A 21,400-nucleotide genomic window follows, 5' to 3' on the forward strand; every position below is an offset into this window, starting at 1 on the left:
AGTAAAAAGAAGCAGTGGAGTTGTTTATGATAGAAAGAGACTCCAGATAAGGCATGCCAGGAACACTGATTCCCAGGTGGGTGGAAAGCATTAGCATTTTACCCATATTTCTCATCAGTTTCCTGAGAATAATTGGGATGTACTTCCATTTGCACTTTATTCATTATGATGTAAGGTTTCTTGCTCAATAATCTCTCTTAACTGTAGAGAAAGGCTCATAGCAGGTGTCCTGTGAAGCTGATGGTCAATACCAGAACCCAGGAGGACTGAGACCACTCCTGGAGGCCCGAGGCTGAGCTTCGCCCTATGAGGAATAGAGGAATATCACAACTCTGCTTCCCAGGAGCCAATGGTACTTGGAAACAAGTTTTCTTCCTATAGACCCCTTCACTCCAAGGATCTCCTTAGGCAGAATCTATGGGTCAGACAGCACCAAATTAGGGTTTATATTGTGAATCAGGATATAGAGGGTCAGGAACTCACCCTGCTGTTCTCGGCTCTCCTTCCCCTCATGCTGGGCCCATGCAACTGCTTGTCGCTGCTCAGGACTCAGATAGGCCATTTGCTCAGGAGTGACAGCGACAGCCTGAATACTGGTGAGACTTGATAGCTGGGTGGGATTGAACACCACCTGGAAGTGGGGATAGGCGTTAGTGTATACATGTAACTTTGGTTCTCCTGTTGTCAACCCAGACCCCAATGCAACAAAACTTACAGCAAATTTAGGAGCAGGGATGACAGAAATGGCCAGAGGGGTCAGCCCCTGGATCTGTCCCCGTAGCAGTGCTGAAAGAGCCAGGTCTGGGATTCCAGCTATTGAAGGAAGCAGGATTCATCTAAATGTCATAGGCTGTCATGTCTCTTCCCTTCTCTTCAAACCTAAAACTTCCCTTCCAACTATTCCCAAATTACTTTACCTTTTCTAACATTGTCTCTAGCTCCTTATCTAAACATTTTCTCAGACTTCTGCTTTAAGAAGTCCAAAGCAGTCCTCCACCCAGTCCACCCATGATATGGAAACCAAATCCTGAAATTTAGCACCAACATTTAGAGTCCAGCCTCCCCACCTGCTATTGTGCCAATTTCAGTGAAGATCTCAGGCCCCCAGTTACTGACTGGGCCAAAACCACCAGGCAGCACAAGGAGGTAGGCCAGAACCTCCAGCTGTTCCTCAGAGCACTGGAGATGCAGGTTGCCCAGGAAGAGAGCTGCTTGGCTGTGGAAAAGTGGGAAGAAAGGAAAATTCAGCTTCAGTGATAGAGGCTGTGGTTAAGAGGGAAAGAGATGATTTCAAATGATCTCCCTTTTTTCATGGGACTACCCCTTCATAATCCTTCCCTCCCCAGAGAGCCCACCTTCACCTCAGCACCATCACCCACAACCCCTCTACAGGTGACCTAAACTCCCAACTGCTGATATGTTGTAGCTCCTCTGGTTGTAGTCCACAGAGTGTGTAACCCAGTGCTGTCAGGTGAATGAAGTCCAGGTGGCTCACATGCCGACCACTCTGCCGTAGGAAACTGGATACCACAGCCCGGAGCTAGAGTGGAGGTACATGCACATAGGATAAGAGAAATCATGGGGAATTAGTGAATAGGGAAGTTATTAGGGGATTAGGTAGTTGCTACTGGACCATATCCTTTAAAAAAAAAAAAATCCCAGACCTGGCTCTTTCAGAAGATCCAATGGCCAAGGGGGAAGGTTAAAGATACCTACTGCTCAAGAAAAAAAGGAGGGGGGGGGGAGAAAAAAAAGGAGGCAAAAGAAAAAGAGGCAGGAGAGAATATTATGTGTCCAGGACCTCACTGTGAATAAATCACCGAGTTCCTTAGATAGCTAGAGTGAGCTATTGAGAAATGACAGAAAGAATGGTCAGGGAGGGGCTGGAGTTGTAGTTCAGTGGTAGAGTGTTTGCCTAGCACATGTGAGGCACTGGGTTCGATTCTCAGCACCATACTTTTAAAAAAGAATGGTCAGGGAGGGTCACTGGAAAAAATTCCTTGGACTTTGGGTAACCTATAGGCCTGGGTCTATGGGATGGATTTTTGGGAAGTGGCAGGGAGGAGAGAAGGTATTACCTGGACAGAACTCCAGCCATCTATCTGCCCCAGGGTGCTCAGCACTCCCCAGTCTACCAGGGTCAGCTCTTGTAGCTCTCGTTCTCCTAGACCAATTAAGAGCCTGCCCAGCTGCAGGATCTGCTCTGGACGAAATCCTCGGGGGGGACCCCACAACTAGGAAAAAAAGAGGAATAATGTGAATGGAGAAAGCACCGCACTAGGAGTCAGAATGTTGGGTCTTAATCTTGTCTCTAACCTTAGCTGTGGAACACTGGGCAAATCACTTGCCTTTTCTTTACTTTCCTCAACTGTAAAATGAGAGAATTGGATTATAGTTTCTGGGACTAAAAAATTAGAGTATCAATAGAAAAAAGAAAACTCTAGTCTATGAGTTCTAAACTTTCAAGTACACCAGACTCACTGATGTATCTGTTAAAATGTAGATTCCTAGACCCAACCTGAGATTCTTAGTCTAATATGGGACCCCAGGAACAGCATTTTAAAAACCTGCCACTCAGATGGTTTAATACACACTAAATTTGATTCCCACTACTCTAGTCTCTCTATCCACTATTCTAGCCCCTTTCTTAAACATTGATCCCCTCTAATCTATTTGTGATCCAAAACCCTCTAACCCTTTAATCTCCTGTTTCTTCCCCTCTCACCCAACTCCCCATTTTCTTGTGTCCTATAACACTCTCAACCAACTTCCTCATGTTTTCCCCCCTGCAATTCCTACTGGCTTCTCTATCCCTAACCTTCTTTGCCTTGCCCATGGCTGCTCGTAGTTCTTCTGGCCCAAGTCCTGGATCTCCTGCAAATAGTGCCAGGCAGTCCTCAAAGTCCGAGAGCTCCATCTCAGCAATTTGTGTTGCAGACCAGGCTGCTGGGAAGGTCCCCCTTATGTCTGCACAATTTGGTACAGGTTCTGAGTAGAAAGGCAGGTCTGGGGGTCAGTATAGTATTAAAATATGCCCAGAGAGATATCTGTAGATGAATGACCTTTCCAACTTTTGGAGGGTGGGGTAGTGTAGGCAGTATGAGTCAAGGAATGATTATGGGTTGAGATTTATAGGGCTCAGAGGATATTAGAACAATAAGTGATTGAAGAGGAACAAGGGCTGATTTCATAAATGCACTACTGAGGAAGTTGCCCAGTAATTTAATGACAAAGCTAAATTAGAATCCAGGTATCTAACTCCAAAGAATTTCTAGCTCCCAAGTAGTCTTCTTCCTTCTGGGGATCTCAGTAGAGAGCTCCACACATAGCCCAGGAAGAACTGAGTTAAGAGTCCTAGACTAAAAACCTAATGGGTTATAAACTCCCAGAATCACAGAACCTTAGAACTAGAAAGGAATTTGAATATCATCCCTCCAATCATTTTGTTTTGTAAATTACCAAACCAAACCTGCTACCACAGATTTGAGAATTTGCTCTAAGGACTCAGCACACCACTGAGCTAAAACCCCAGCTCTAGAGGCCAGACTTCTGACTGCATCATTGTTTGAGACCCTCTCCTGTATGGCCTGCTGGAAATATGAGTATTTGGGTAGCTTCACCTGGAAGATCCTCAGCAGCTGGCCGCACAAACCCAGCTACCAGGGCTGCTTTCTTGGGAGTAAGATGTGGCCCCCGACACAACTGTCCAACTCTGCTCTGTTCCCAGCTATGCTGCTTTTCTAGAAGCCGCTCCAGGGTCTCTGGACCCAAAGCCTCCTGCATGACAGAGGAAAGGGAAGGTGGGGAGAGCCACACAGGATCAGGGCCAGTTGCTGCAGCTGCTATGTCTGTCAGCAGTACTTTCCAGAATCAGACTGCACACTTTTTGGTCTAAGATCCCCAATACCAACTTATAGTCCTCTCTATGCATTTACTCTCCTTTGTTCTTTCATCTCACCCTGGGGATCAAGGAAATATCTTCAGTAGACAGAGTAAATACTAGGCGTCCAGCTTGCTCTACTTCATCCTGGCTCCAGAGCTCTGGTTTCCTGGGGGACAGGAAGAAGACCATGGGCTAGGGAGCTGAGGGATATGAGGATATGCTAGGATTGGGAGAACTTAGGACTTAAGCAAGTGGAATAGTCTGCCCCTGAAGATGATGGTTGAGGGGCTGGGTATAGGGTAAGTTAGAATCTGAAGTTCTCAAAGGTCCATACCCAAGAACAGGCTCCTGTAACAGCAGCCATCCCAGCTCTGTAGCAAACGTCTCTCCTAGGCAGAATCCCTGCAGCTGACTGAGATGGGATAGCAGGATTGGTAGGGGAATTCGCCGTGTGCTCTCTATCCCTAGGAATCCAACCAAGGGACCCAGTTTCTCCAGCACTTCCTCTGAGATTGGGGTCTCCTTTGGAGCCTGGAGAAGAGTATCAATCCTTGGACAATTTATCTCTGACTCAGAGTACCAGCCTCTTTGATCCAGACACCAAGCCCCTTGACCTTCCCTCCCTCATGCTCCCAAGTTAGCATCTTTGTGAGCTCATTACCTTTGTTCACATTTTAAAAATAGTGAATGAGCCCAGATATGAGGAGGCATAAAGACTGAAAGGTGGAATCCAAGAGATTTCTTGAACTTCAAGGGGTATGGACAAGAAACATGAAGCAGATTATCAAGGAGTAGAATCAAGAGGCAGATCTAAGGGGATAAGGCCTTATGCATAGGAACCTATTTAGCAGCAAGGAGAGGGAGGTGGGGGTTAGAACACAGAGAACACTGTTTGAAAGGTACACATTACCAAGGGTAACAGATCTGAATCTGGAAGCATGAACTCTTACCAGGTTTTGTAGTACCCTCTCTGCCAAGGCTGCCTGGTGGATTGGGGTCAGTGCTAGCAGCTGCTCTGGAGCTCCTTGTACCAGCTCTACCACCAACATAATAGATTCATCAGACAGTCTGTCCATCAACTGGATCCTATTATAGCAATTAGACAACAGGTGCACTCATTTGGAACCGAGCCAAGTTGAGAAAGGACTCCACATTCCCCAGATAATTTATGTGACTAGATCAAGCCCTGTGACCATGAACAGGAACTGATATCAAACAGCCCTGAACAAATTCTCACTGTTTGCTTGAAGGGAGAGAACAAAGAGAGTGACCTATTTCTTGTCTTCCTAAAAAGAAATAACAATCTCACCTGATCTAATGGACTCCAAAGCTCTAGATATTAGTTATTAAAATTCTTCACACCTTTTTCACAAATGAGGATTTCTGATTCATGGTCTTAATCTTTCACCTCATCCATGCCCTTGGGATTCTAAGTTATCTCAGAGAACCAACATATTTAAATGGATTTGAATGGCATTAATAAAAACAAAACCAAAGCCCTTTTGCCCAGAAATCAAAGTGATATCCTATACTCTGTACAAGGTTGCAAATTCTGGAACTGGGCCAGTTATGTACGAGAGCCAAAATCAATGGAAAGGCATATAAAAATGCATATATGGAGTCAACAGCTTTTTACCATCACCACATCCCCTGGACCACTATAACCCTTCCTTCTCCCACTCTGACTTACAGTTCAGATGGCAGTGAGGTGAAATGGAATCAAAAATGGGAAAATAAATATATCAGGGAGATATTCATAAGCTCCTAGGATCTCTGTGATGGAGAGGACTTAGGTTCATCTGGTCCTCCCAACCCATACTTGAATCTGCTCCATAGCATTTCTGCCACAGAGCCACCCAGCTTAGGATTGAATAGCTCCTATGGTTGAAAACTTGGACCGGAACCACCATTTGACCCAGCTATCCCACTCCTCAGTTTATACCCAAAGGACTTAAAATCAACATACTACAGTAATGCAGCCACATCAATGTTTATAGTAGCTCAATTCACAACAGCTAAACTATGGAACCAACCTAGATGTCCTTCAGTAGATGAATGGATAAAGAAAATGTGAAACATACATACACACACACACACTGGACTATTACTATTATGGCGTTTGCCAGAAAATAGATGGAGCTGGAGAATATCATGCTAAGTGAAATAAGCCAATCCCAAGAAACCAAAGGCTGAATGTTTTCTCTAATAGGTGGACACTAATTCACAATAAGGAAGAGTCACTAGAAAAGAACAGAGTTACCTTAGTTTAGGAAGAGGGAAGTGAAGGGAGGAGAGGGGAAGGGATTGGGGATAGGAAGGATAGAACAAAACAGACATTATTACTTTATGTATATATATGACTGCATGACCAATGTGATTCTATAACATGTACACTCAGAAAAATGAGAAACTATGGGGCTGGGGTTGTGGCTCAGTGGTACAGAGCTTGCCTAGCATGCATGAGGCACTGGGTTTGATCCCTGGCACCATGTAAAAATAAAATAAAGATATTATATCCATCTACAACTAAATATTTTTTTAAAAAATGAGAAATTATATCCCATCTATGTATGATATATCAAAGTGCATAAATATATTCTACTGCATGTATAACTAATTAAAACAAATTAAAAATTTTAAAAATTGCCACAAACAACTAACAAATAATCTCAATAATTACAGTTGTGTTAGTTGTTGTTGATGTGTTTTATTAAAACTCAGAAACCATTTCTCCTTTCATTGCCTTGAAATGTATGATTATCTAGATCTTAGTAGCAAGTGAATAAATTCAATCAGACTTTCATAAAAAAAGAATGCACTACCTTAATTTTCCACATATTATATAAAAATTTGTTTTTAACTCATTAGTCCTTGTTAGTATGAAAGGACCAAGCCAGGTGCAAACTTCATGGATCAGCACAGCCTTTATTCAGCAATGAAATCACACATCTGATGGGCCCACTTTCCTGGTAGAAAATGAGATACTGGCTAAAGAGGGAGTCTGTGCTTATATATATATATATAGGTTACTCTGAGAGGTGACTTAATTATTAACAGAGCATGTCAGTTTGGGCACTCAGGAAACAGATTTGTGAGAATTTGGAATTTTACTGGGCAATATTTTTACTTGGAGAAGAATGGAGGGTCTGGGGTCAGTGTTCAGTGCTTATCTCTTTATCTTCAGGGTCCCATTGTACTGTCACTGGGAAAGGATTTATCTGGGGATGGATCAATACTTTGGCTTCCTTTCTAGGGATTGTTCTGTCATGGGGAAAGAATGCACTGGGAAAGGATCAATGCCATCCATGTGCTGCCCTCCTCTTCATTTCCTCTTCCCAGACCACACTATTTTGGAGTTTGTCATTTTCCATATCTTACAGTCCTCATCTTGCCCTATGGAACTATTCAGAAATATGCCCTTATACATTCTATTTGATAGCCCCTCAGGGATTTGAAGGCATTTGTCATGTTTTTCATATATTTTCTCCACTCCTCAACATATAGAGAACACAAAGCCCTAAGAAGATTACAATCCTTTGGAAATTGTAGTCTGCAGAGCTGTAGTCTGCAGAATTGGACCATTGCCTCCCTCATTTCAGATACTCTTATTTGATTAATGTGGCCTGGGTTATATCAAGATTACTTGGCAAGTCACAGCACAATGTTGTCTCCCTCCCCCTGTCCTATGTTGGGGCCATATTCTGGGAGCCAAGCAATTCACAGAGCAACTTTGAATAGAATCCTCTACTTTGGGCTATAAATGATATTAGGAAACCACCATACAGAAAACTGCTTCCTCTTGGGCATTCCCTAAAGGCAGATCTTCTAGTTGAGCTTTCTGAGGATCCAGTACCTCCAGCCATAGAGCTTACGGTAAATCCAGTAGTAGCTTGGTGTCAAGTTCACTCAGTTCTGGCCCCAGGGTAGTCAGTTCTGGCTCAGGCATTGTCATCCTCCGTTGGAGTTCCACCCAGATGCAGGACCTCTGTGGGACAGGGTGGGGAAGCAGGGTCAGTACAGAGCCAAGCATGGGTTCTAGGTTTCTGCACCCAGGGTCCCAGTCTTGGTGTTCCTGCTAGTTACTGCCCAAGTACCCTCTCTTACCAGGTTCCCTCGAACCCCAATGGGCAGTTGATAGAGCATGTGTATCACTTCAAGAAAGTCTACCATTGAGTTGATCTGCTGCAGAAACTCACAGGACATGCCTCCTGCCAGGTTTCCCAGAGCCCTGTGGGAGTGGGTAGATGTAACACATGCCACAGCCTGTCTGCTCCTTGATATCAGCACTCTTAACACAAAGACAGATGTTCATTTATGGTCATTTACAGTTGAAGAAATGTTCATACACATATCTTCTCATTAACTTTCCCTAATATCGTCATTGTTTATCAGAGAAGAAAATAAAGATTTAGAGAAGGTCAATTGACATTCCCAATATCAATCTACCTGAAGTGTGGTAAACAGAGACAAGAACTATGTATTTAAGTTCTGAAGCCCCTAGCTCTTTTATTATGGGTGTGGATAAACTAAAACCTATTTATTCCTATTTGTTTTTGCTTGGCCAATGGCTCTGAAGTTACCTTGAATTAAACAAATAACATCAATGTCTATTGGGAGTTTGTATTGGACCAGATACTATATTAAATATCTTATAGGACTTGTCATTGTTTTTAGTTATAGATGAACACAATACCTTTATTTTATGTATTTATTTTATGTGGTGCTAAGGATCAAACTCAATGCCTCATACATGCTAGGTAAGTGCTCTACCAGAGTTACAAATGCAACCCCTGCCTTGTCATTACTACCTATGAGGTAAGTACATTTTAATTCTCTTTCTATTAAAGAAAAGGTTGATGCTTGGAGAGGTTAAATGACTTGCCTAAGAGCACAAGTAAGTGATGGGGACCTGAACTCAGCTCTTCTGAGTTCCTTAGCTCTAAGTCAGGATGGGCATGGCACTGTAAAAGGACAGAAGGGCATGGGGGTGGGAGAACCAGAGGAATGCTGATGAGGCTGGACTATGAATTATCCATCCCTGTATCCCCCCTTGCATATCATAAGGTACCTGACACATGGTAAGAATTTTTAAAAAATATTAGTGGGGGACTGGGGATGTAGCTCCATGGTAGAATACTTGCCTAGTGTGTACAAGGCCCTGGGTTTGATCCCCAGTACACACACACACACACAAAAAAAACGTCAGTTAGATTAAATTGACCGCTCAACACAAATTACTCACTGCAGATTCCTAAGGGTCAAGTTAGTGGGCACCTGCATCTTCTTCCAGAGAAACTGTACCTACAAGAGAAAAAAAAGAAGAGTTGCTTCCCAGCAAAGATATTGCCTAAGATGTTAGGGACTCAGTTCTGCCTCTCCACTCTGTAGACCATACCAGTCCCTATTCTTCCAAATAAAAGACAGAATGAGAGAGAGATTTGATTACAAATTACCCTAGGGATAAGCCACCAAATAGGGTAAAGGGTGGGTAAAGAAGATGGAAGAGATTGAGAGGAAGAAGTGAGAGAATTACCTGCTGCTCAGACCAGGGCAGCTCCCGATAACGTCTTCGGTTTGCCAGAAGAGCCGCAGTGTCCAGTTGTAGAAGTTTTAATGGGAGCAAGGGAAGCAGGCAATCTGGCCACGTGGTGGGGATGGGCTGCTGGTGTGATGGGCGTAGCAGTGTAGTAATAGATGAGAGGGTCTGCACTCAGCCCTCAGAGAAGGGGAGTCACAGGCATAGAAAGGAACCAAAGCTAGGATAGTGATGGAATGGCATTTGCCACTGTAGCCATGAATACATAAACATCTATTGTAGTTAAGGGTTGCTGCTAGTTGGGCACCTGATAAGCTAATGTCCCTTAGTTTCTCTGAATCTTGGTGTTTTCATCTCAAAGTGTGGTGGTTGGCTTAAAAATTCTCAGGAACTTCTGGCTTTGACATTGTAGGACGATGGGATCATGCTGTCCTGTATCTGGAACTGGGAAGAACTACTAATATCTAAGTGGGCGCAGAGCTAACTTGAGTTTTCAGACCACTGCAAGGCAAGTATGCAAGGCAACACAATCCAGATGGAACTGCCCCATACACAGAGAGGAGCTCAGTTGGGAGATCTCACACATACCTGACCAGGGATACACACAGCTGCACCAGCACCTATTGTACCCATATTTTTAACACCATCTTTCACCTGCATGATAATCAGTAATGTATTTGTGTAAGTTTGTATGTAAAGTAATTGGTAAGTATTGGGTAGGGAGGTTCCCTGATTATAAGAAATTTGCCCTCCTCCCATCTGGCACCCATATCCCTGATGCTCTCATCCTTCCTACACTCATACCCGAAAGGTCTGCAGCAATGCTGCGGTCTGGCAGGCTGAGAGGCGCGACAGTTCAGGGGCCAGGCAGGAACAGGCCCCAGTCAGTACTCTCCTAGGAATGACCTGGAGGGTCTGGGGACCAAGACCTGGCAGCAGAGAGTGCAAGGAGCAGAGCTCCTCCAGGGACAGCTGAGGAGCAAGAAAGACAAGAGGTCTGAGGAAGAGGGTAGAGTGGTGGGAAGACAACAGTCACAATGCAGCATGGCAATAGGTACGAGGGGGACTGAGAGGGCAGGGTAAAGGGGACAGAGATCTCCAGAGGGCTGCTGATCTCCAGAGGGCTGCTACTCACATCATGTCTAGGGAGGAGCCGTCCAAGGAGCAAAACAGCCTGGGATGGGATGAAATAGAAAACAATAGTCCTCAATAGGTTCCTAGGGCCTGCTCTCCAAAACTTCCAGCTCCCTCTCAACCATCCCCAGTGATCAACATGAGTCAGGTTCCTTTTTGAGCTAAGGAAGAGGAATGAGGAAGACCCTATTGGGATAGGGTTCACCTTTAGTGCTCACCCAGGGAAAGGAGGGGCTGATGTTGTCCCTAAATGTGATTCTCTTGACTAGGGCTCCAGAAAGTGACACTAGAGAGTAAGACAGGCCCACCTGGGCAGGTGTGACACTGGTTCCCTGTAGAGCAGGAAGCATGGCTCTAAGCTGGGGCTCTGACAGCTCCTGAAGGAAGCGGAGGCCCAACTGAGGGAAGAGAGGGGCCCAGACTCGCAGCTCCCTGGGGCTTAGCACAGTTCCTCCAGATGAGCGCAAAACCCCCAAAAGTTCATACGCCACCTGTAACCGAAGAAGGTTTGAGACTGGAAAGAGAGACAGATGGATTTTAACCTCCTCTTTAATACCACACCTAGATTTCCAAGGACCTTTCCTTGGAACCAGGGATGGGACCAGAGTAGATTAAGTTCAAGATGGCAAAGGACGTTTTGGGTACCACAGACCAGATAGGGTAGGGCCAAGAAGAGGTAGTAACAGGTAAGAATGACCATGGAGGGAGAAATGAAGGTATCAGAGGTAGGGGAGGGGTTGGTATCTCTGTGCTTGAACTTGGTTGGTAAAATCAGGCAAGTCATCCACACATCTCAGGGAAAGGCTGGAGTTTTATAGGCCTGTGTCAAGGGGCTTACCCGTCCTTCTGGGCTGAGGGTCCCATTGGCTGCACATTCCAGCAACCCCTGTTCTACTGGTCCCATTGGATCACTCAGGGGCACCAGACTCTGCAACTCTTCAGGGCTCAGGAAACAGGCGAGGGACCCAAGTCTGAGGAGAGCATGAAACTGGCCTTCATGTGATTACAGAGCCTAGTACTAAGATAGGGACTATGTGAGTACGTGGCATAGGCAATTTGAAACTAGGAAATGTGGGCACCATATGTCTCTCCTGGAGCCCTACACAGCCTAGACCCATTGTGTACTCTCTTTCCCCTTCCTTCCTAGAACACCAATCCACATGGCAGCTATACCTACCTCTCTTCCTCTCCCATCTGGTCTGATCATTGTTCCCACAAACACTCACCTGCGTACCTGCTCCTCACCATCCTCAACACTCTGATTCACCAGGCTGCGCAGCACGTGTCGGGCATGCCCTGGCCCAAGACCTGCCACTGGCCAGCTATCTTCCAGGGCCTGGATCTGAGATGGGGAGGGTCATCCTGTGTTGGGGCACTATAGGACACTTACAGGGAGGGGCCCACTAGGAGACATGTCACTGCCTATCCCAACTACAAGAAGACAGGCCAGTCAAGTAAAGAAGATGATTTTCATACCTGGTGAGGGCTGAGCTGCAGAAAGTTCTCCAGAGGGAGGTGGGGGAGCAGGGGCAGTACTGCCCACAGCAACTCCTGGGGCCAGGCAGGCACTTCTCCAAACAGTTCAGGAGCCAAAAGTCGTTTTGCCAGGGCCTCCTTTTGTTCAGTCCTCATCCCTGGGCTGTGATTCCGGATAGCAGCCAGGCTATGGAGAATAATGGGTCTTAACCCTTTACCTATTCCAAACTATTGTCCCCTGATCTTCTGTAGCCCAGCTCTCATGGAAGGAAAGGAGACTGTCATCAATTTAACAGGGAGGAGTTGTGGACAGGGCTACTAGGGTCATGGGGATGGCCTGATACTAATGAAAACTGGAGGAGTGGTGCTTACACACTGTCATTGGCCAATAGAGACGGTGGGAAGCGCATCAGGTCAGAGACAGCCAAGAAGGGGATGAGTGGTGACAGGTCAATGAAGAGCTGGGAGGTAAGGCTTGGGTACCGCTGGAGCAGTAGGGCTGTCAGGCGACCCACAGCCTGCTCCTCGGATGGGGGCACCTGGGAGACATAGGAATGGATGCTAGCTCTGGAGATGCTCAGTATTCTTGCCATCTCCTCTCTGGAGTTCCTTCTCCCACTAAGGCAAGACTCTGGAATACCAGGTTCCAAGCAAACTTCATCCCTAGATTGCCCTCCATCATTGCTCCCTCCCCGTCTATGCCCACCTGCAACTGGGCCCAGGAACGATGCATGAGTGTCAGGAAGCCCTGTGCAGCCTCCATCTCTGCTGAAAGTACCAGCTGCTGGAGATTTTCTGGGGGCATGTGCAAGTATGCCTGGGAACAGGAGATCATGGTGGGCATGACCTCACTGGACAAGGACTTTAGGCAATGGCTGTCACCCAGTCCACCCCTGCACCCCTCCACCTGTTACCTGCACTAGAATCTGTAAGGCCCAAACACTCTTCTCCCTCTGTAGCAGATCCCACAACACAGGCTGGTGGGGAAAAAGACAAGATGCCAAGATAGCCTCTCTTCTGTCCTCCTGCAGCTTCCCCAGGCACCCAAAATCAACTTTCAGGGATGATTATCCTCCATTTGAAGCAAGTATGTGTGTCTCTTCAGAGATTGAGCCCCATTAAGTCTGGGTCCATGTTCTAAGCTTTTCCATGTCCTCTCCCATGCCAGGTCCACAGTTGGCTCAACAAGTATTTGTACATCTAAACCAAATTACTACCAGTCTACCCGATTCCATTTCCTTGAAGCCAGAGCTTAAAAAAGGGGGCCCTAATGTGGGGTCAAGGATCTTTATATACCCAATAGAACCTAACAAAGTGCCTTGCACATAACAGATACTCAATGAATGAAATATGGTATTTAACATATTTTAAGCCCTTTCACTCTACAGAGAAGAATCTGAAGCCCAGAAAAACTGATCTACTTATCTAAGATCACACTAATTTATGGCATAATTGAACCCAGCCCAAGCCTTCTGATTTGTAGTCCCCCTGAATCTTTCTCATTCCTGATTTACCTTCCTATATACTGCCAACCCCCAGTTCTAACTTGGTAGGGAGGGGATTAGAGCCCTCTAACTTGATTCCTCTTCTTTCTGGAGCAGAAAGGGGGAGAATCAAAGAATGCAAAAGAATAATTATAATATAACATTTATTGTATGCTTATGTATCATACAGTGAGCTAAGCCCACAGCATGTCAGCATGTATTATCTCATATAATCCTTACAAGCCCCCTAAGGGATTGGCACCATTATTACTCCTAGTTTATAGATAAGAAGAGAAAGATATTGCTCAGAGAGGCTAAATAACCTATCCAAGGTTGATCATGGAACTAAGATGTGAACCCGAGCCTGTCAGACTCTAGAATTGTGTGCTTACATCACTGTAAATACATTCTCCTGCCTCTCACATTGAAGGAATTCCCCTGGAGGTCCCTCCCTTATTCCAGGAACTTTCCCCCAAGGGAAACTCACTCACACTGAAGCAAGACAGCAGCTCCATCTTGCTCATGCCAGAGCTAAGGCTGATAGTGGGTTCGAAGTCTGCTGGGGTTGGTTGTTCCTGCTCCAGGTACTCCCCAACTGTCCGCAGCACACTGCGCCGGCCCTCTGGGCGGAAAGCATCCCAGAAGGAGCAGTTGTCTGAGAGACTGGAGAGCAGCAGGGCCTGGCCCAGCATCCCTTGGGCCTCAGTCCCTCCAGCCCCTGGACCCAGGAGAAAGGCCAACAGGCGCAGGAGATAGTGCAAGCGAGTGGGGTGGGCAAGGGCCGGCACAGAGGACTGACAGCGTGGTAATTGGGATAGCATGCCAAGCATGTATGGGCCTGGGGCCAGGCAGAGTGGAGATGGACCCAGAGGTGGCAGAGAAGGCAGAAGGGGACCTAGTAGCCCTTCTAGAAAGCAAGTGTCATTGCCCCCACGACTTATCCTGCACTGGCCTGCTAGCCAAGGCCAGAAGGGCACCAGGGCCTCATACATGGTGTCATTGGCACAGACCATCAGCAGGAAGCTGCCTCCATCTGGGCAGCGTTCTCCACAGGGTCCAATGTGGCAGGGTGGGAAGGCAGTGGCATCTGAGGTTGGGCCCTGGCACACATGCTGAACCCAAGCCTGGTTGCTGGGTGGCACAGCCTGTAGACTTGCCTCCACACACAGTTGTTCAGCCCACAGAGTCTCATTCTCCAAAAAGCAGCCCCAGAAGATCTCTGGGGTGAGGGGTACAGGGGGCAGGCCTTCAGGGCAGCTGGTGGGAGGTGGGAGCAGGCCAGCACAAAGCCGCTTTACCAGGCGGCGATTGGGGCCAGATAGGACTGAAAAGGAGAGGTTGCTACAGATTGCATCCAGAAACTGATCAGGAAACTGGTCATGGCAGGCCTGTAACCAGCCTTGGGCACCTGGTGCCCATGAGACTGCATACCACACAGCTGTCTGGCAGATGGCAGCGGTGCTGGGAGGGGGTTGTGGGGTGGCAGGCTTGGCATGCTGGCAGAGCAAGTAGATGGAGAAGTTGGAAATGCTATAGGGTGGTGCTGGGCCTGAGTGATTCTCGCAGAGGGCCTCCACAGAGATGGCTCGTCGTTGGCGAGGGCTGAGGTGGGCTGAGGGCTGGGAAGTCCTGGGCAGAGGCACACCGGTGCTCAGGCAGTGGAGGAGGGCAGGAGGTGGGGGTGGCGATCCAGATAGGAAGCCCAGTGCCTGGACATCCCAGGAAAGATTGTGCCGGATGCCCCTGGGTGTAGAGGGAGGAACAGGCAGGATCTGGTTAGATCACATTTCTTCCAACTGAAGAGTATGACCCTACCCCAGAGCCCTGCAGAGGGCATAGAAAGCATAGGCTTTTCCAAAAATGAGGTTCCTGAGTGTAGGTGTTACTGGATTAAATGCTAGGATGAAGAAAAGGAGAGAGCTGTGCTGCCAAAGCACAAAATCATCTAGGAACAGCCCCAGTTGGACTCCGTTCTGTCTACCTGACTCCTTCCTTTCTCCTTTTTTCATCTGGTTTTAGGTAGCTTAAACTCAATCCTTGATTGGCCTCATATCAGGAAATCTGCCTAGCAACTGAATATGCCTAACTACACTGACACTGATGTACTGAATTAGTAAGGGAGTAGAGGAATTCAGTCTTTCTTCTTTTTCCATACCCCATCTTTATTAGCTAAAGTTTATTAAGCCAGGTACTGTTCTAAGCAGTTTATACATACAATGTCAACTCATTTCATACCTTACAACAATTCTGCAGTAACTAATATTATCATCTTTATTTTACAAATGGGGAAACTGAGACATAAAGTATGTAACACGCCCAAGTCCACATGGCTAGGAAGAGATGGACAAAGAACCCTAACCCAGACATTCACACTCCAAAACCCCTAAGCCACACTCCTCCCATCAGTTTTCTCCTTGGCTCTATAGGCTGATGTCTTCAGCCTCCAACTCTAGAGTTCCCAGGTCCAACCCCTCAGAACTGGTCTTTTGTTACTTACCAGAGAAGCAGCTGTTGAAGGTTACCTAGGAGGAAAAGAGCAAGAAAGAGAACTACCCCAATCTCACCCATCTTGTTCTACCTCATCCAAGCCCCCTACCCAGCATCACTCACCTCCCTGGCACTGCCCATTGACATCAGGCTCTGGCTGGCCCAGAATGGAAAAGACCTCATCCTGCAGGGAGTGAGTGACACGGAGCAACCCTTCCTGGAAGGCAGCATAGAGGGGGGCCCCCACTGTGCGTAGCAGACCACCCCAAAGAGCTTCCTCAGAGCCCAACTCCCCTGCTGGGGTAAGCAAGCCCAACAAACCCTGCAAAAAGTGAGGGGCTGGCTCCCTCCCATTGAGACCTGTGGCATTGGTGGTGTCCACACTGGACTGCACCTGCACCAGGGCCTGCCAGCGTGTGCCCTCTAACAACAGCAGCAGAGAAGGCAACCAGTCAGCAGCCAGGACACAGTCAGAGGGACCATCACGGGTGCATGGGGGTCGTGTAGGGGCAGGGGGCCCTCCAGGAACTAAGGCTCCCAGCAGTACCTCCACGAGGCCACCCAGCACACCTGCCTGGTGCACCAGGAAGTCCCGGGGAGTTTGTTCCTGTCCCAGCAGTGCCAGCACATCCCCCAGCAGCCCCAGCATTGGCTCCCAGTCTGGGCTGCCTCTCAGTGTCACTAGGAAATCATGGAGCCGGAGAGCTGGGGGCTGGAGAGGTGGGGGCTCTCCCACTGGTCCCTCCCCCATTCTCCCAGGCTCAAAAGAGGAAGAAATGTTGGCCAGGAATGCAGAGAACCGTGAACGGCTGAGGGAACTCTGGGAAGCCTGGTCCAGAGTAGAGAGGAATGATTTCAAGAGAGAGAGACCAGGGTCCAGGGACTGAGGTCCGGTAGGGGTCAGAGTCACTGTAAGGAGAGAAACCAAAGGTCACTAATAGGGAGAAAAAGCCCAGTCAGCCTTGCCCCTGAACACAATTCCCTGCCTGCATGTAAAGATGAAATGAGGTCCCTTTCATTGGCAACAATCTCTGCCCCTCTTCCTTGTCCCTTTAGTATTTTTTTTTCCTATCTGGTTAACCTACACATTCTTACATCTCTTTCTAAGCAACCCTCCCCTTAATCCTCAACACTGTTCTCTGTATCTCTCACCTGTGCAGGACAGCAGCAGGAGCAGCAGTGGGGGCCAGAGGCTCAGAGCCATGTTTCCAGGTAAGCACTGGTACCAGAGGTGAGTTCTGGTTATTCTCACCTTGTGTGGAATAGCCAGGTGAGGGCAGGGCACTATAGGCACCCCGAGGCTCCACTGACATGGTAGTGTGGTCTTTCAAGAAACAATATCTGTAACCTGATAGCAGGTTTGTCACCTGAGCCACTGAATACCTGATCCTTTAGCTCTGGAAAGGGTGTGTTTCTGTGAGAGAAACCAATGATAGGAGATCCCAGGAGGCCCTTGGAGGAATCCAAGGAGTTATTTTGAGTTAGGAGCCAGGGATGCAAAGAGAAGTAAGCAGACATAGAAACAGAGAACTGGAGATCATATGTGTAATCTGGGGGTCTGTAGAAAAATATAAGAAAACAAAGAGGATGCAAAGGAGCTTAAAAAGCAAGTAGGATTCAAGGAAATTGAGGAAGGAAGGAGGCCACAAAGAAAGGAACTGGGCAATCAGGTATAAACTGAAAGGAGGAATGATGCCAGACATGGTGCACGGTACACACCTGTAATTCCAGTGGCTCAGGAGGCTGAGGCAGGAGGATCACAAGTTCAAAGCCAGCCTCAGCAACTTAGCAAGGCCCTGTCTCAAAATAAAAAATAAAAAAGGTCTGGGGATGGCACTCAGTTGTTGGTGCCCCCGGGTTCATTCCTTGGTACCGAAAAAGAGGGGAATGACAACAGAGGTCTGGCCCAAAGATGGATCATTCAGAAAAGGGAGCTGCTTTAGATTCAACCAAGAACCCAAAAATGTTAAGATATGAACAGGACCCAGAGATCACAGAGACCAAACCTTGCAATTTACACATCAGAAGAAAACAGACCCAGAGAGATGTGACTTTCTTATTAGACATTCATATATTTGGGGTTTCTCTTTGTCTCTGGTTCTGTAGCCTAGGTGAAAGTCCTATAAAAAAAATCTAAGAGATAAACCAGATTAATCACTGTGCAAGGAGTTACTATTCCCTCTTGGATTGCTCATAGAATCCTTGGATTGCTCAGAAGGATCCTATTCAAAATAAGCTGGTGATCAGGGTTAAAAGTTATTTCTATCTCTCTTTATATCTTTCCAAAGCTCTTTACTTGACTCCTACTATAAACAGTAATTAACACTGAGATTCCCCCCAAACCTTTTTTTCTGTCTCTCTTTTCTAAGCACCCTTCCTTATCTTCTCACCAAACCTACACATTCAACTCCATTATCAATACTGAGAATCACAGAATTTTAGAGGTGGACGTGACACAAAGAAATCTCTGGTACAAAATTCTCATTTTATACACAAGAAAATTGAGGCCAATGAAATGAAATGATTTGCCCCAAGTTACTAAGGGAGTTGGGATAGTGCTGGGATTTTCCAAAGCCAGTCAAAAGCAGGGACCCGTGAGATAATCGGTTGTATCATTATTTTCAATATTTCCCTTTTGTTCATCAAGAGTACCCTATCTGGGGCTGGGGTTGTACCTCAGTGGTAGAGTACTTGCCTGGCATGTGTGAGGCCCTAGGTTTGATCCTCAGCACCATAAATAAATAAATAAATTTCCACTGACAACTAAAAAAATATTTTTAAAAAGTACCCTATCTAATCTGAAAAGCAGAGAGGAGAATCAGAGAGAAAAGATGACTTGTATTGCCAAAATCTTCCTAGTTTTTGGTTTCAGCTCATCCCGCAGTTCACCTGATTTTCTGCCCTTGATTCTATAATAACTCCCTTATAATAAATTCCCAATCCCACCCCCCCTTTTCTTTTTTGCTTATGGGGTAGCAAAAAATAAGATGGGCTAGGTTCAAATCCTGGCTCCAACATTTACTAGCTGTATGTTCCTGGGGCCATTTCTAAACTCCTGGGTCACAGAGATCTTTTATACAAAAAGTAAAAGTTACTAGTATATAGTTGTAATGAGGATTAAATTTGAAAATGCATTTAAAATATTTAGTAAAAGAGCTGGGGAATATCTCAGTGACAGAGAACTTGCCTAGCAGACATGAGGCTCTGAGTTTGATCCCCCACCACACAAACACACAAAAAGGTACTTAGTACAGTGTCTGCATTTGTTAAGCATCTATTTTGCCATGTACTAGTACAAAATATTTACTGTTACTATTACTATTGAGAAACTGATGTGACTCCATTTTTGAGAAACCAGCCTCTACATCAAAGCTTGTCTAAGGAAGGGGGCGTGACCCTTGTCCTTGGAAAAAACCCACAGACCACTCCTAGGCACATACCCACCCTGCTGAGTTGTTTGTCTGCAAATTAACAGGAGACACCAGGTATCCCTGACTCAGTTAGGCTAGGTGAGGACCCATAGCAACCCCCAAGCAACCACCAATCAGCATGAGACAGGGAAAATACCAGATGACCCCCTAGTATTTTATGGTGGTTGATAACATGTTGGGAAACCATGTAGTTTAGCACATACACCCCTCATGGATTAAACCAACCAGTTCAAACAAATTCCCCTCTTGTATTAACCAATCACCCTTACCCAACTTGTTCCCGCCAGTGAATGTGCAAATCAATGTTAAGAGTTGTTGTTTGACTTTCCTGAGGTGTAAAATGATTTGCTATGTGATGTTGTGACGCATAGAGTATCCCCCAAAAATCTATAAATCCTCATTGAACAAAGGACTGGGACTCACTCCTCCATACCTTTGTGTCAGAAACAGTTGTGAGTCCAGGCTCGAGCTTGCAATAAAGACTCTTGTGTGATTGCATCGGATTTGGCTCCTGGAAGTCTATTGGGGTCCTACGAATCTGGCATTATACTATTATCAGAGTAATAGTAGTGTTGCTGTTAGTATTATTCAGAATGAATTATTTTATTTAAAAAGAATCTTAGTTAATACAGAAAATTATTAGCCAGAAATAGTATCTTGAGTGAAAGACCTTTAGAACAAATATAGTCACCTCTTGATATTCCAGGACCCCCTAAGGATACCAAAATATGCAGATGCCCAAAATCCTTATATAAATGGAATAGTATTTGGGCTGGGGTTGTAGCTCAGTGGTAGAGCTCTTGCCTAGCACATGTGAGGTCCTGAGTTCAATTCTCAGCACCACATATAAATAAATAAAATAAATGTATTGTGTCCACCTACAATTAAAAAAATATATTAATTAAATAAATAAATGGAATAGTATTTGCTTATGACCTATATACATCTTCCTGTGGATTTTAAATCATCTCTAGATTACTGACAATATCTAATACATTGTAAATGCTATACAAATAGTTCTTATATTGTTTGGGGAATAATGACATAAAAAAGTCTGTATCTGTTGAGCACAGATGAAATTTTTTAAGAATATTTTATATCTACGTGTGATTGAATCTGCAGATGTGGAACATGTGGATACAAAGGGCTGACTGGATAGAACATTTTGAGTCAAACAGGGATGGGAACAATAAGGACTCCCTCAAACCAGATGCAGATTTTTCTTGGCTGTCCACATGATGCTGGAGTAAGCAGTTGGTTAAGTAATTATCTTGCTAATAAGAATTTAGACTATATGCTAACCAAGAGTTTAGAGTTTATGGCAAATTTATTAGGCTTTTTGACTATGTTGATTACTACTACTAATTTGCTAAGGTTCAACAATAACAAGGCAAGTCCCAATCTGTAAATGACCAAAAAGAAAGACAAATAGAACCAGCAAACTGAAATTACAGGGGTCCAGAACAAAAAAGTAATCATGTGTCCTGCTAAAGTGAATGGATGAGACTGGTGGAATGACTGTGATCTGGCAATTGGAATGGATACACCTGGGGAAGCCAAAGGAGCTGAGAACCCTGAAATTTCCTTACTTCCCAAAACGTTCCAAAAGGGCACTTGCTGACTGACAAGAATAAATAACTTCCTTTGTAAAGTAGATTATTTTTCTCCCTTTTGGTCTGATTTTGGAACTAAAATATTTGTTACTTACTAGAAACTCAAGTATTTCCCACATTTTCCAGATCCCTTGCAGTTAGGTGAGTTCAGTTGATGAGTTCTGTCCAGCAGATTGTGACTGACCAAAGAATTTAAGAGCAGCAAATTATCCTTCTTAACAGTCTTTCTGTTGAGGCAACATAGAAATTGCACGTTGAGACGGTAGTGTTATAAGATCTGAAGTTCCAACTCACAGCATTTATAGTAGATCCTCATTATTTACAAGTTGTGTGGTAGTGACTTCACCTCATCACTA

General features: G+C 45.6%; 1 protein-coding gene across 1 annotated transcript; it reads right to left on the minus strand.

Moving 5' to 3' along the window:
- Positions 1 to 215: 215 nt before the first annotated feature.
- On the minus strand, positions 216 to 17,204 carry Strc (stereocilin). The gene is made up of 29 exons (XM_046461764.1): positions 17,153 to 17,204; positions 16,124 to 16,909; positions 16,011 to 16,035; positions 14,005 to 15,256; positions 12,944 to 13,006; positions 12,736 to 12,846; positions 12,402 to 12,568; positions 12,030 to 12,216; positions 11,780 to 11,895; positions 11,392 to 11,524; positions 10,862 to 11,044; positions 10,555 to 10,593; positions 10,224 to 10,391; positions 10,008 to 10,073; positions 9,417 to 9,542; positions 9,126 to 9,184; positions 7,988 to 8,111; positions 7,756 to 7,868; positions 4,834 to 4,969; positions 4,218 to 4,414; positions 3,959 to 4,049; positions 3,621 to 3,777; positions 2,819 to 2,988; positions 2,079 to 2,234; positions 1,398 to 1,540; positions 1,068 to 1,216; positions 716 to 813; positions 484 to 631; positions 216 to 304 (listed from the first exon to the last, which is right to left on the minus strand). The coding sequence occupies exons 1-29, from the start codon at positions 17,202 to 17,204 to the stop codon at positions 216 to 218; spliced, it is 5,304 nt and encodes a 1,767-aa protein (XP_046317720.1).
- Positions 17,205 to 21,400: the final 4,196 nt, after the last annotated feature.

Source organism: Marmota monax, unplaced genomic scaffold (assembly GCF_021218885.2).
Source record: "Marmota monax isolate L192 unplaced genomic scaffold, Marmota_monax_Labrador192_F-V1.1 WCK01_AAM20220418_F8-fsc00001, whole genome shotgun sequence".
Classification (NCBI taxonomy): Eukaryota; Metazoa; Chordata; class Mammalia; order Rodentia; family Sciuridae; genus Marmota; species Marmota monax.

What these genes read in the sequence shown, in the direction of transcription:
- Strc (XM_046461764.1), bottom strand. Translation starts at nt 17,204, where the DNA reads ATGGCTCTGAGCCTCTGGCCCCCACTGCTGCTCCTGCTGCTGTCCTGC. An exon ending in CTATTGGCCAATGACAGTGT is followed by an intron (nt 12,217 to 12,401) that starts GTAAGCACCACT and finishes TATTCTCCATAG; the next exon opens with CCTGGCTGCTATCCGGAATC. An exon ending in ATATTTCCTTGATCCCCAGG is followed by an intron (nt 3,778 to 3,958) that starts GTGAGATGAAAG and finishes TCTGTCATGCAG; the next exon opens with GAGGCTTTGGGTCCAGAGAC.